Raw genomic sequence first — 13,953 nt, 5'->3', positions numbered from 1 at the left:
CCCAGAATGCATTGGAAAAGAGGAAAGAATACATCATGGACAGTCCATTGGGGCGCATGAACACCATTCACTAATACATTCATACCTATGGGCAATTCAGGCTCCCATATTAGCCTAACCTGCTTATCTTTGGACTGTGCTGGGAAACCGGAGTAACCCACATGGACACAGGAGGAACGTGCAGACTCCACACAGAAAGGCCCCTCCCCAGGTTCAAACACACAGAGAAGCCCTGCCTCGGATTCAAACCAGGGACCCTCTTGCTGTGAGGAAGCAGTGATCCGTAGGTCCAAGACTAAGATATACAAAAAGGACCAGATAAATGTGTGTACCTTATCTAATCACTTTTACCTAATCAATTACCATGAAGATTGTTTTAAAAATTTTCTGAAGTAATTTTATTCTCTCTGTCATATATTTAAATCTCCAGGCAACCATTTAATATAACTGTGCACTGGACCTACAAGGAATGCAATTCTGAATTGTTGAAAGACAAAAGGCCACTTCAAATATTGACACATAATTACCATAATGAGAAATCATGCACTCCGCTTGTGACTGTATAAAGATAGGCCAGATGTGAGAGGTAGCAGAGCCTTGACTTGATGCAATTGTAGAGGAAACTAAACTAATCTTACAGATAAGATAAAGAGTTCTTGGGAAAGGTAGGTTCCCAGTAATGCACACTGAGAGAATATTATGGGTATAAAACATGTGACAAAGAGTGGCTTAAACAATTTCTGTGGAAAATAAATGTCCTATAATTTTTATTTACATATTGCTTAACTTTGAGGAAGATATGAGTCATTATGTTTTACCATCTGGCAGGCAGTGTTGCTTTACAAGATAAAGACACATATTGACTGTCTTGCGCAACTGCAAGACAATGCCCTACGTGCATACATATACACTGTGTTTGTGGAGCTAACCACATTGTAAAGAAATAGCTTTCCCATGTATTTGTATGGCTGTCAGCTCCACCAGTGTCAATAGGGTGATGGATCTCCAAATGCGTTGTACGGTATGTACAGTATTTCAAAAAGACCATGCAGCTTTCGTAAGTGTCCACACAAAAGGTGTGCTTTATTCAATAAATAGCTCGCGTGGTTAGACTATTGGCCCAGTCCCAGAGTAATGACTTACCTTGGAAAAATCCCAGTGCTGTTATTTGTTTTCCCCCCAATGTCAAGGATTTTACAAATTCCATCTGAACTAGAATGTGACTCTGCCTCATCAGTGTCTAAAATAGTAGAACAAATGAAATTTGAAAGGGACCAGACCAGAAAACATGCAACCAAAGGAAACATATTGAGGCAATGAAAGACCACCCCTTTTGACATTAAGAAATTACACCATTAGTATAAGGATTCAACCAAAAAAGAGCTGAAAAGAACACACTGGTTATGGAATTAGAAGGAAAGACAGGGCAAAGGAAAAAAAAACATCCCCAGAACTCCCCTGATTGAACACAGATGACACTGTATGCCTTAAGACACCCCATGGCCTCATACGTTTTAAGGGCTATCATTCAGGGGAGAGGCACAGAGGGGGGGGGGAGAGAGTTAGAGAGGCTCCCCTTACATGCACATATGTAGATTGTGTGTTTCCAGTTCTAAAAATCCACATTCTCCTGTAACTCTGAAATTGCTTGCATATGGCAACTATGTGTCGACATGGCATCTGCCTTGTCTAAAGAGGTCTTATATGTGCCTCATACAATGTTGTAGTTACCCTCCCCCCTCCAAAAAGAACTAACTTTGATCATGGGACCCGTACAACAATTCCACATCTTTAGTCCATGTATGTAATTTTAAACGTTTAGTGCTATTGGCAGGAGAGCTTTTGGCTGTATTTACATCAACATATCATTGGGTACTTGGAGAATACTTGGAACTTGCTTAATCAAACACTGGAGCAGGTCCTTATGTCAGGTTCTTAAATTATTAACTAAAATTGAAAATATAATCTTGTCATGTCATCACAGAGTGGCATCTTAAACCAAGTTTAAGTACAAGTTTTAAAAGTTCATACTGAGCTCATAAGTGTACACCAAGCTATTTAACCACCACATGTTAGAGCTGGGTTACATTTCTTTGCTTAAATTTCTTCTGGGAAAAGCAATCGGCTTTGACTATACCCAAGGGTTGGTTTCAGTGGTGTTTTATTTCAGATAGCTGACTTGCAGTGGTATCAGAAAAGGCCCTTACAGTGTGACTTTAGTGCTTGGGAGCAGGTTAATTATTGTGCGATTTCCACTGACCCACACTCTGTAGTCTGAGTCTGAGCTCCGGGTTCATCGCTAGCGATTGGTGCTGCTCCCTTGTGTGACAGAGCCTGCTCCCTCACTTCTCGGGTTTTAACGTTTGCGCAGGGTCTGACGTTCCAATCCGGAATTTCTGTTTTAATGTCAGCGCTGGGCTCCGTCCGGGCTGGTGACAAACATCACAGCAACAAGCTGGATTTCAGTTGTTTCTGGTTTCATTGTTGGGCGGTTTGGTATCGACAGATTTCTCTTCCACCAAACAACAATGAAATGCTTAGACACATTTTAACTAAGCAAACAGCAATCACAGGAAGCACAAAGCCATTGTTCTGTTCCCATAAAACAAAGCTGAGGCAACTGGAGCTCTTAAACTTATTGCAGATGTAGCTGGCGTCATTTGAAATTCAGGCCATAATTTCCAGTCCTGAAACTCCCTCAAATACAGCTGGCCAGATGTGTGCGGTGTGGTGCTTTTAAAAATCCTTGTCATGTTACCTAAGCCGCTATGTTTTTTCCTCTCAGAGAAAATATAGTTGTTTATTCTTTCATTCCGATAGGATTTAAGCATGGCATGCATTGTTGTTAGCAATTATAATTCACGTTGTGATCTTGTATGCATGAAGCTGAGCGGTTTGGCAGGTATAGCGTAAGGTTAAGGTGAACTCTGAGAGTCATTCTCAGTGAGGGCTGGAATGTGATGCAGGGCAGGGCTGTATTTAGTGAAAGGCACGCAAACACCCTTGTTTAATATCCCCTCCAACACCCCCCCACCCTCCATGAATGAATGCTCTTCCTCGTAGGACAAACTATAATCACAGTGCCACTGATATTACCACATTTTTATTACCACCATTGTGAGGAATCTTATTACTTTTCAGATGTAGACAGTACATAAGCACAACATGAACAAATATTATGTTATCATAATAGCACAGCAATCCTTGGTGTTGTTGAATAAGATGTCCCTTCCTGAGAAATCCAGAATATTGCTGAATCAGCAGGTCAGCAAAAATTTGACCTCCCCACCAGATGAAACCAACAGGAATGGAGAGCGTGCCAAATTTCTAGATTTCTTCCTTTGGCCATTAGAAAATGAGTGAGTCCTCTCTAGCTGAGCTTGCAGGCTTCTTGTTACTGTGCCTGCAGAGTAACCCCCATCCCCATCATGCACACACACACACACGCACACGCACACACATGCACACACACGCACACACACGCACACAGACATGTGTGCCCACACACTCTGTCCCTCATATACCTACATGACGACATCAGCTAGTTATTCCCCAGCAGTCCCATCATTCTTACCAATGAAGAGGACTCTGGAAATTCTTAAAGGGGTACTGTAGGGGTAGTCGACAAACACCCCCTGTATCATTCAGTTCACCATTTATTTTCTTTAAATGCACCTTATAATAGAGTTATAATTCTGTTATTTTGGATCCTGGAAATGCATCGTGTTGTTGTTCTCACACTAAGTTAAATTACTTTGATTTCCCCCGTCCCTCTCCCCTGCTTGCACCTCTTGCTGGCCTCCTCTCATGGAAATGTTTGAAGTAGCTGTCGCCGGGCAGATATGTTAGTTCAGACACGTTTTCAACAGCTTGGGCTGCCAGAAGGTAGGGATCACCACTACCCAACCTTAGTACAACCCGTATGTACAATAAAAAGGCTGAATCTGATTAATAATTTTGCAGATTATTCTGTTGTGTGAATTTGTGACCTTATATCTTATTTCAGCAAAATGGAATGGTGTTTTGTTTTTTTAATCAGTTAGGGGCTTACTTTGGAAGAACATCCCTTTTCAAGATTCACTCGCAAGTCGGAGGGTGTGTGAAATCTTAAGTTGTCAACTGCAGGCTCTTCAAATGGAAATTCAGACTCTGCTTTACAAAAAAGTAGATTGACCTGGTGATATTTACAATTCCCAGGATTTCCTATTTGAAGAAAAGAAATGCCTCAACAAGATAACATTTAGCTATAACAAAGTTGTTCTCTTGATTTGCACTTATATTGTTAGCATGACATATCAAAATTTAGTGGTTACAATCACAAACTCTCCAGTGCTATTCAATTTTTTAAATATCTGAAATAGATTGTGTGGTCTATCTGCCATCTATTTTGGCATGTACCCACTCTGGGTAGGCTAAAATATTAATCAACCCCTTTCTGTGAGTAGTGTGATTTATTTGAAGGTATTTTAAAGCAGATTTGAGGCAACACATGTTATGGTTATAGGAATTGTGTGTGTTTCTCATAGGAGACAGAGAAAGCTTCACTGTTCTACCTTTTAGCTATGTTGAATTCTACGATTGTAAATACCAGAGATGTGGTGAACCATACACTATTTATAGCTGTCAGCACATTGTATTCCATTCCCTAACTTCATAGCAACTATTTCATAAGCAACACACAGCATAGTGCATGCTTTTATCCTTACTTACTTCTTTGCTGACCACATATACAGTAGTTTGCAGCACAAAGGCACAGAGGGCAAATTTTGTGGGGTTAGTTTGTGGTGGACTATTAAATATAGTCACACTTACCCCCTAAAGGGCATAGCAGAACTTAACAGAACTGCATAGTACCTCTACATTTTATGAGACATAATGTCTCTATACCTGTGGTGGGAATTCCTCCATATATTATAAGTACAAAAAATGTAATTTTGCCTTCAACCATGTGGAATTAATAGAAAACTGTTTATAACTATATTAGTGATCAAAATGATGTTATAACTCAAAAAAAATTTTACAGGCTCCTTCTAAACTTTGAAGATTTCACTAGTGAAATTGAATTGGTAAGTTCGGGCCAGCACTGGGCAATCACTCACTTGCTTACATGGGGAGGAAAGTAAAACTCCAGTCACAAGCTGGCGAGAAGCAAAAGCAAACACGTCTGTTTGGATTTGTGTTGGGTTAGTAGTGTTCTGCTGTGGAAAAGAGTGGATTTACAGCATCTTTCTTATTAAGACTACTTGAGGAGGTTGTCTGCATCTGTTTCAGTACTGAAAATACTAAGCATCAGCAAAGATACTAATACAGGCTCTCTCTCAGTTGGGGTTGGGCTTCCATCCTGCAGTGTTTGTGCAAAACTTTCAAAAGTCTGGGTGAGAAATGGTGTGCTGTCAGACACATGCTAAAAGGAACGACACGCTATTGCAGTGTGGAAAATCATGTACATTCTCCCTCAGGGTTCTGTCCCATCCCTTCTCCCTCTGTAGAGCTCTCCTCCATCCCACTGTAAATCTGGGCCAAATAATAAGGCACAACAAACAGATGGGTATCTTATAAAGCAATGAAAAGGTGCTCTAAAATGCTTAGGCCTACAGAGATTTCAGAGCTAAGTTTGCCAACAGGATGCTGGCTAGAGATGTTGGGGACTGTGTAGCTTTCTTTTTTTTTTTTTTTTTTTAGAAAAAAAGGAGAAAAAAGAAATCCTTTGAGAATAAAATCCAATCAGTTGCAGTTACTTCACTCTGTAAAGTTGATGACTTTAGCTAAGCCCTGGATTGAAAAAAAAAAAATTAATCTTTCAGCCCCCCTCCTATTCGCTCTTCTCTCCTCTGACTGAGGAGAAGTTTCGCACAGTTGCCATGTCGTCCAGGCGAGGGGAACTTTGATCACCATACGGCTGCCAAGCAACCAGCAGGGTGAGGTCAGAGGGGGCGAGATGAGTGTCCGAGGGTTGTCAAGTACAGGAGGGCGCCATCTGTGCGTGGAGATGTCCTGTACCCATTGTCACCCACCTGGGCTTTGTTCCAAAAGCTCCTGAACTGAGCTAACCGCTGTCAAATTTTAACTGACCGCCGTCACTGTGTGTGGCTGCCGAACAGCTTGTCACTGCACACGGTGAGCAAGCATTAATGGACATTTTGACAACGTATGTGAAAATGCTTTGACAGCCATAGTGTTAGGCTTAAACCGAAAATCTGTATTAATTATTTTTAGAAGATGTTTTTTCATAATAGAGAGTGCCAGCTTCGAACAAGTCACTACTGCAGTGTGAAAGTTACAGAAAGTTTCCAGATCTGTAGTGACCAGCTGTTGGCCGAGCAGTTGTTTCAATACCATCTGCTGTCCGAGCAAATTACAATGATGAAACAACAAAATGTGAGGAGCAGTTATCAAAAGTAAATTTATACAGGAGGGCAATTGAATTTAGTGCCCAAATCCACTTTTATTTGATGTGGGAAAATAACCTTTTGCTATAGTGCATGTCTGTCTCTGGTGTTGGTGTTCAGCTGTTCAGCTGTTTGCAGTGCAATTATTTACATTGAGGAGGAATAGTCTAAGCATTAAATGTACTGTAGAAATGACAGCTAATCAAACTAATTAAGAAACTTTATCACTTTATAACTTTATCACTTCATACCATGCCACAATGTTCCCAACAAGTGATCTAATAAACTACACCAAATACATCCTCACTCCCTTTCGTCCGCAACTCTCCCAGAAACATTTTCCTGTTGCTCATGCTCAATTCATAACATGAATGGTCAGTAATGTATGCTGACGGAAAACAGTCTACTGTCACAATGAGTTGCACAAGCCAAAAAAGATATGGCTGCCAAAAACCAAGTTTCGACAGATTCCTAATTATAACAGATATACCTCGGAAGACTTGATGCTAACTCTTGCTAACTGTAGTTCTTCAACCTGAAAACTTCAAAACGCAGATAAATCATTTCAGAAAGCCTGTTAATCAGAAAATGTTATGTAGGTCACACCCTTGAATGTCTACCTATCCACGAAACACCAGTGTTTGGGCAGTTTTCTAGACATATGCAACGCTGGACAGAATTGGTAGTTGCAAGGTGGTCTGATTTTGCACACAGTCTACCCCTTTTTACACATGCAGCCTTACACAGGGACATGTTACCATTTAGGGATCATGTGTGAATGAGAATAGCATTCCAGAAAAGTTGCTTCAATTTGTTCCGCTTGTGCATTGTTTGACTAGCTGGGAAAGTTGTAACCATTAAAGCTGAACCATGCGAAACTTGATTCGTTTCACTAAGACATCCCTCAAGCTTTGTTGTTTGCTACTACTGCAAGAAATGAAAAATCACATAGGCTGCACCACATAAATTATTGCCTGCCTTGGATTCTAAAATAATTGTAGGTGTGCACGTAGTACAACAGGGCGTTAGCTGTTATGAGTCCCTTGTTATGAGTCTTTTACATTAGCTAGCTTCTCTGACTAGTAAGATAGTTACCAAAATCATACCTTGCTGGGACTGTACTTATTATGTCCTGACCTACTTCTATAGCTCTTTTGAAGTTTTTGACATCCGTTTGTTCATACAACAGTAACTGGCATTGTCATATATGAATGCTATTGACCCTGTAAAATGCTGGGTAGTCCTTAGTTGTGTGAACAAGAGAATATGGCATTTTTCCTTTGTTCCATGTGCAAAAACCACAACTGTAAGTAAATGCCACATGATTTGGCTGCTTTGAATTTGTAATATGGCGAATATATGGAAATTTGCGTAGCCACAAATTTTTCCCTGTCATAATATCTAAATCTTGCAAATGTATAAAATATTTAGCATTTTAAAGTGAATCTAGTTGCCAATGATTTCTCCATTTAAATATTCCGGGAATCTGAAATGGCTGGGTCACGTAGTTGTAGGTGGGATGAAGTAAGTAGATCCATTACATTGGCAGAAGACAACTGGAACAGTTTGAAGTCAAAGGGGTATGAAACCAGTATGAGTGCCTAACATCGGCAAGGCAGAAACCGGCAGAGATTATACTCTCAGTAGGAATACACCTTCAGATTTTTTAAAGTAACACACTTAGCCTTCCTCAGTGTGCATTGTACTACAATGTCTGAATAAAGGCTGTGGGTGCCTTAAGTAATTTAGTGGAGTTCAGAAGCGTGAGTGAGTATGTGGACCTCTGCTACAAAAGACGACATCGCCCCTTACATCATAACCAAGGGTGTAACTAGATTCTGTGCTTTAGACTTGTTCTTTATCAGATCTTAGTTCTGGTTATGTATTGTGTAAGCTAAAGGCCTGAGGCTGGAGTTCTGCAGTGGGCCTACACTCATCAGTGTTGATGAGCTCTCAGAGAAGACCATTCACATCACTGATTGGGATTTCATGTGACGGTCAGAGTGAGCTATGCACCACACTGTTTGCCAGGTTGCTCTTGAAGCCTTGCTGAGCATTGCAGTGGATGAGCTATGGGCACATTCAGCACCCAGGAAGTTTGGTTACCAGAAAGATATTGAATTGACTGCCGATGGTTAAACAAGCAAACCCAATCTACACACTTGGGGAACTAGGCAGATAAGATCATTTTTGTTGACCTACTGTGGCAGGCTCACGGGTGTGGGGTTTCCACGTCACCAATTCGATAACTAAACACGCACACGAAACACAGCTGGAGTGCAATTGGGTGATTTATTCGGGAAAATTTACACAAGGAGGGAAAGGGGGAAATTCAGCAACCAATCCAAAGTCCACAATCCGTTCTCGTTGTCCTTTTTCCGTATTCCAGGGGTAATCCAAAAAACCTGGTCCTCAGCCAAAACAGTTCGGTACACAGCGGGGTTTGTCAAACAGTCCAGATCACAATGGGTAATCACACAGATATTTTAGCTTTCTCTCACTCTCCGCAACACGCGTTTCCCTCACGGTACTTTGCCTTGTTTGTGCAACCCGCTTCCCCTTTTATCCCATTACATTACATTACATTACATGCGCTTAATGGCTTAATGAAGCCCAGGCTTGCCTCGTTGGGGCAGGAAGTCCATATAAGGCTCGGGGGTGGAGCCAGCGGGCTGCAACATATCTGCCCTCAATTACCATTCCCCTCACCTCTCCCTGCCGTCTGCCACACTACATATAAAGAAAACATGCTTGACATCAGAACATAAACATCATCATTATTTATAGGGGTAGATGCTGTCTACCCTTATGGATTTTGTTTAGAGAGCTAGAAGGTGTGTCTATTGGGTTGCCAGTACTGCCTTTGGTATCAATTTTGTAGGTTTAATTATTATGCTTTTTTCATTATCATTAGCTTTTTTATATGAGGTCAGGATCTTTGATTAATTAATTCCTTGACACAGGTATTCTCTTTACTTCAGATGCCTTAGCAAGCAACTTAATAATCTCATTGCATGTGACATCTTCTTTTACCAACAAATGGCTTGAAGTCAGAATGAAATTTAAAATCATGTCGTCTCACTTAAAAATAAAATATGTATTTTGCCAAAATAAAATGTGAGCAATTCCTCAAAATGTGATATGTTTACTGAAATGTGAGTATGGAATGTTGTTTTCCATTGAATTACCCATAAGGTAGTATTGTACAAACCTTGCATTGTAAAATTTTGTTTTTACAATACAAAAGCATGCTTTTCATGCCCTTGGCAGAAAATGTCATTGTTTAAATGAGTTCACTTTCTTGGGTTTTTTATTTCAGTTTTAGTGTATTTTTTTAATTGGCCCAGACTATTATTCTGTGCAATGAAGATTATTAGCTACTTAAAGAAGTGTCTGATGGCCAGCCAGCTTTACAGTTCCTGTTATGGGGGGTTTGTAGTCTAAAGCAAGAAAATACTCTGCAAGAGTATCTCCCAAAGCTTGAACAGTGTGGTTACATCTCCAGAGGCTGTACATATGAACAGATTCATTTTATAGAGTTCATTTACCATTTTAAACATAAATACCAGTTTTTATATGATGCCAGTGCTTCTTTCCTCAAGTGTAGCCGTCTTAAGCTGAATGCGCCATAAGAATTAGCTCCAACTGGAAATAAAGTTTTTTTGTTTGGTTTTTGAAGAATGATTGGGTAAAATTTGGGTGTGTGTCCCAAATCTATGGTGTGAGTCTATGGAGTGGAATCCCCTCTTTTTCTGGTCCATTACTGTTACTCTACCGTAGATATGTTGAGTGTAATCAATCCTCCTTTGTTTACTTTGCAGGTGGGTGATTTGAAGCAGAGCGACAGATTTACCACCCCTTGACCTCATTAAGTCAAAAAGAAGAAAGCAAGACCCCTCCCACCCCACATCTGCCTGAAAGGAAGCACAGAGATCACTACCCTCCGAGGAATCCCATTTCTGATAAAAGAGGACAAATATTGACCACACTGGGGGAAAAAGAAATCTCACTTTGACTGCCCATGACAGATATATATATATATTTTTTAAAAGAACTCTTTTGTACAACGGGATAGAAAATATTTTTCTTAAGACCTATTATCAAAGGTGCTGTTGATTGAGGCAGCCTGTCTCATTCTTGCACTTCAAACCGTCACATTTTCCCTCTTGTTCAGACGTTTGTTGTTCCTTTTCTAATCTCCTGCTCTGTAATTACATTCCATACTTGCAGTCCGCCATGCGGAAAACCCCAAATTGTAAACTGCGTGTTTGCTTTTGAGTGCATCTGAGAACTGTTATAAACGGATGACACTCCCTGCCTTAATATGTCATGCACTTCTTTTCTGACGCAGTCCTTTCAAGCCTTCATCTCAAGTCAAACCCTCCATTGAGGAAGCTCTCCCTCTTATTTACCATTTTCCGGGCTCTAAACGCTTATAATTTACAAAATGATGGTCCTCAAGCATCCGAAAAGCAGGGTTTTCACTGTGCTGTTCTGCATAATTACCATCACCACCTTTATATTTAGCTATAACTACAGCACCCCGTCATCGTACTTTTTCAAATTTTCCTTCCGGCTTTCGGACAACCCCGTTTCAAAGGCACTGTGTGCCTGCAGCCAGTGCATCTCTGTAGAGGACGAAGACCCCTGGTTCACGGAGCACTTCAACCAGTCGATAGCGCCGCTCATGTCAAAGAAGAACAGCATGCTTTCTGAGGACACCTTTAAGTGGTGGCAGGTAAGCACACGCAAAATCACGGATCCCTACCAACCCACAGAAACACCGTTCCCCTTATGCATGGGCCTCATACAAAGCGCCTCTTGTCAGAAAACTTGTAGAATGGTATGTGAAAACTCATCCCTTCCCCTTGGGCTATTTCAATCATGAAGTTTCATAAATGTACACCTGAAGTTGTGGTCTGCTATGTTATGGTACGGTATGTTACTGGTTGAGATACAGTATATAATGAAGTGAGGTTTTGAGTATTGTTGTGATGAATGAGGAATGATGAATGCTTGAAATTGTATTACCTGAAAACGTGTCCCCTCAAGAAAAAGGATTAGCTTGATGTTGTGTTTTATATTTTCTTGCAAAAAGAACAAGGGCTTCATTTTAGCCATCATTCAAAATTTTAAAAGTTCACATGCTCATTATAAGTGACACAAGTATCATTTTCTAAAGTGAAACTTCAGCAGCGATGCATTAAAACACACCTTTGTTAAAAATTAGTTCAATTCTAAAACCGCATATTATGTTGAACAGATATAATTACCCGCAGGACTACACGCTCCAGTATAACCCCTTTGGTTGTTACTAAGATTATTTTGAACATGACTTCAATGAATAAACCCCCAGAGATTCATTTCGAGGCATGAGGATCAAAGGAATGGCTTAGCGGTGTTTAACTATTACCATGTCCAGCTGGAGAGAAAAGGCCAATTACGGCAAGGTTAGCCCCTGACACTTATTATTTGACAGGAAATATTTCACCTTGGATTTAAAATACCGAAGCTGATGCTGATTGCGGCTGCGCCAGGGCCCCGGGTCCCTTCACAGCACAAACTCAGAGAAGCTTTCATGTGGTTTCGGAAAGAGCGAGGCAAGGCATTTCATTTAGAAAATGAGGTGCCGGCCATCTGTCACGGCAGGAACGCGCACTACCTGTCGGTTCTGGGCGAAAGCCACCCCAGTGCGTTTGTGAGGTCTCCTATTAGTCACACACTCTGTCCTCCGGAGAGCTCCGTCTCATCCGTCTAACTCCGGCTATTTCCTCGTATCTGCCATTGTGCCGTTTTCCCTACTCAGTCATGCTTCTCAAGACACAGAGACGCCTGGGTCGGGAACCCACTGTGTGACAGGCAGTGTGTGTGTGTATGTGCATGCATGCGTGTGTGTGTGTGCGTGTGAGTGTGTGTGCGTGCGTGTGCACGCCTGCCCGTCTTTTTTGCTCACTGATTACAGATTTCTACTGTATGTTTACAAATTTAAAGCCTCAAATGTAAAGACAGAGAAGAACCATATAAATACAACCTTCCCTCCGCCTGAGGTTATATGAAGAAATGCTTTGTGCATTGTGCCGCTTTGATAACTACTGTTGCTCTTGTTGATGGGCTCTCAGGCAGCTGAGAGTAACTCTTGTGCGTGTCTTTGCTGCGTCACCAGTGGATACAGTCCGAGAAGCGCCCGGCCAACTACAGCGACGTGGTGCGGAGATTATTTCAGGTCATCCCTGGCGAGGAACGCTACATGGACTCAGGGTCCAGACGTTGCAGGACCTGCGCCGTAGTAGGGAATTCTGGGAACCTCAAGGGTTCCAATTACGGGGCCCTCATCGACTCCAGTGACTTCATCATAAGGTGACTGTCTCTGCCTGACCTAATATGGCACTACGTAACATGGGCTATAGAACTGAGCTGTATTTGAAAATCTGGATTTCTTTGAAAAGCCTGTGTATGATACAAATATTTGTGTGTGTGTGTTAGTGTATGTTGTGGTATAATTGGGGTTAATCAATGGGGCAAACTGGAGACCAAATAATGCAGGTGTCCTATGCAATAATAGAATGTTTTTTACACTGCTTCTCAAGGCATGGATCATTTAGTCTATACTTTTATTTAATTAAGCCTGTTTGTATGTCGAAGTGGAACGAACTGTTTGTGTATTTTTTCAGTTTCGGAGTAAATGAATGCTGATAGGGCATAAGTCACATGCATTACATTACATTACATTACAGGCATTTAGCAGACGCTCTTATCCAGAGCGACTTACACAACTTTTTACATGCCACGTCAATTTTCTTATTTTGCTTGACTGTGATTCCAGTCCAACAGTCCACTTTTCTGAGATCACTTATCTGTCTGCTGTAATGCATCCCACTACGATAGCCGCATCCATCACATTGCAATGATTGCCAGAAATCACAGGCATGCTATCTGCAATAAAATATAATTACACAGTTTTATTTTGCTTTGGTATGAGTTTACACATTTGGAACTTGCAACCCCTCAATTGGCCCAAGTATGCCTGGCAATGACTAAGCATTGCATAAAAATTATATTAAAACAATGGAACAACTAAGGATAGATGTTAATGCAGAGCAGATGGTTCCTCTTAAACTTTAGGAAGTCCTCTTTATGGAAAGTGTGGTCAATCTATGCACAATTCTCAGTTTGTGATATTTGTCCATTGTGGAACTTGTAGACACAAACAATATCTCCATGTCTCCTTGATCTGAGACTGAATGGAACTTTACAACACTCATAGGACACTCTACCAATGATTGCACATTTGAAACTAACATAGGGCACAACCTTTCTGCCCTTGTGTACAAAATAGTGGCTGTGGCCTTAACATTCTTCACCAGTGGTGAAAAAGTTACCTTCTGACAAATTATTAATTATGTAGTATTTTGAATTTAATAGTCACACATTTTTAAATATATGATACTATTTTTTTGACAACCTATTCTAAAATATGCATACTGGCTGTAGATATCAGATTGAAACCATTACACTTAGGTAGATTGGACACAAAGCTGGCAGGTTTCTTCTGGATGCTATGACT

General features: G+C 40.9%; 1 protein-coding gene across 1 annotated transcript in view; it reads left to right on the top strand.

Moving 5' to 3' along the window:
• The window catches only part of LOC135261691 (CMP-N-acetylneuraminate-beta-galactosamide-alpha-2,3-sialyltransferase 1-like), a 31,869-nt gene that overhangs the window by 10,322 nt on the left and 7,594 nt on the right, over positions 1 to 13,953 (top strand). Inside the window, exons 2-3 of the mRNA XM_064348225.1 lie at positions 10,211 to 11,127; positions 12,553 to 12,746. Coding sequence (XP_064204295.1) covers positions 10,837 to 11,127; positions 12,553 to 12,746 — 485 coding nt within the window. The 5' untranslated portion in view covers positions 10,211 to 10,836. The remainder of the gene's footprint in view (positions 1 to 10,210; positions 11,128 to 12,552; positions 12,747 to 13,953) is intronic.

The sequence above is a fragment of the Anguilla rostrata genome, chromosome 8, assembly GCF_018555375.3.
Source record: "Anguilla rostrata isolate EN2019 chromosome 8, ASM1855537v3, whole genome shotgun sequence".
Lineage (NCBI taxonomy): Eukaryota > Metazoa > Chordata > Actinopteri > Anguilliformes > Anguillidae > Anguilla > Anguilla rostrata.
This window is presented reverse-complemented; position numbering and strand designations above follow the sequence as displayed.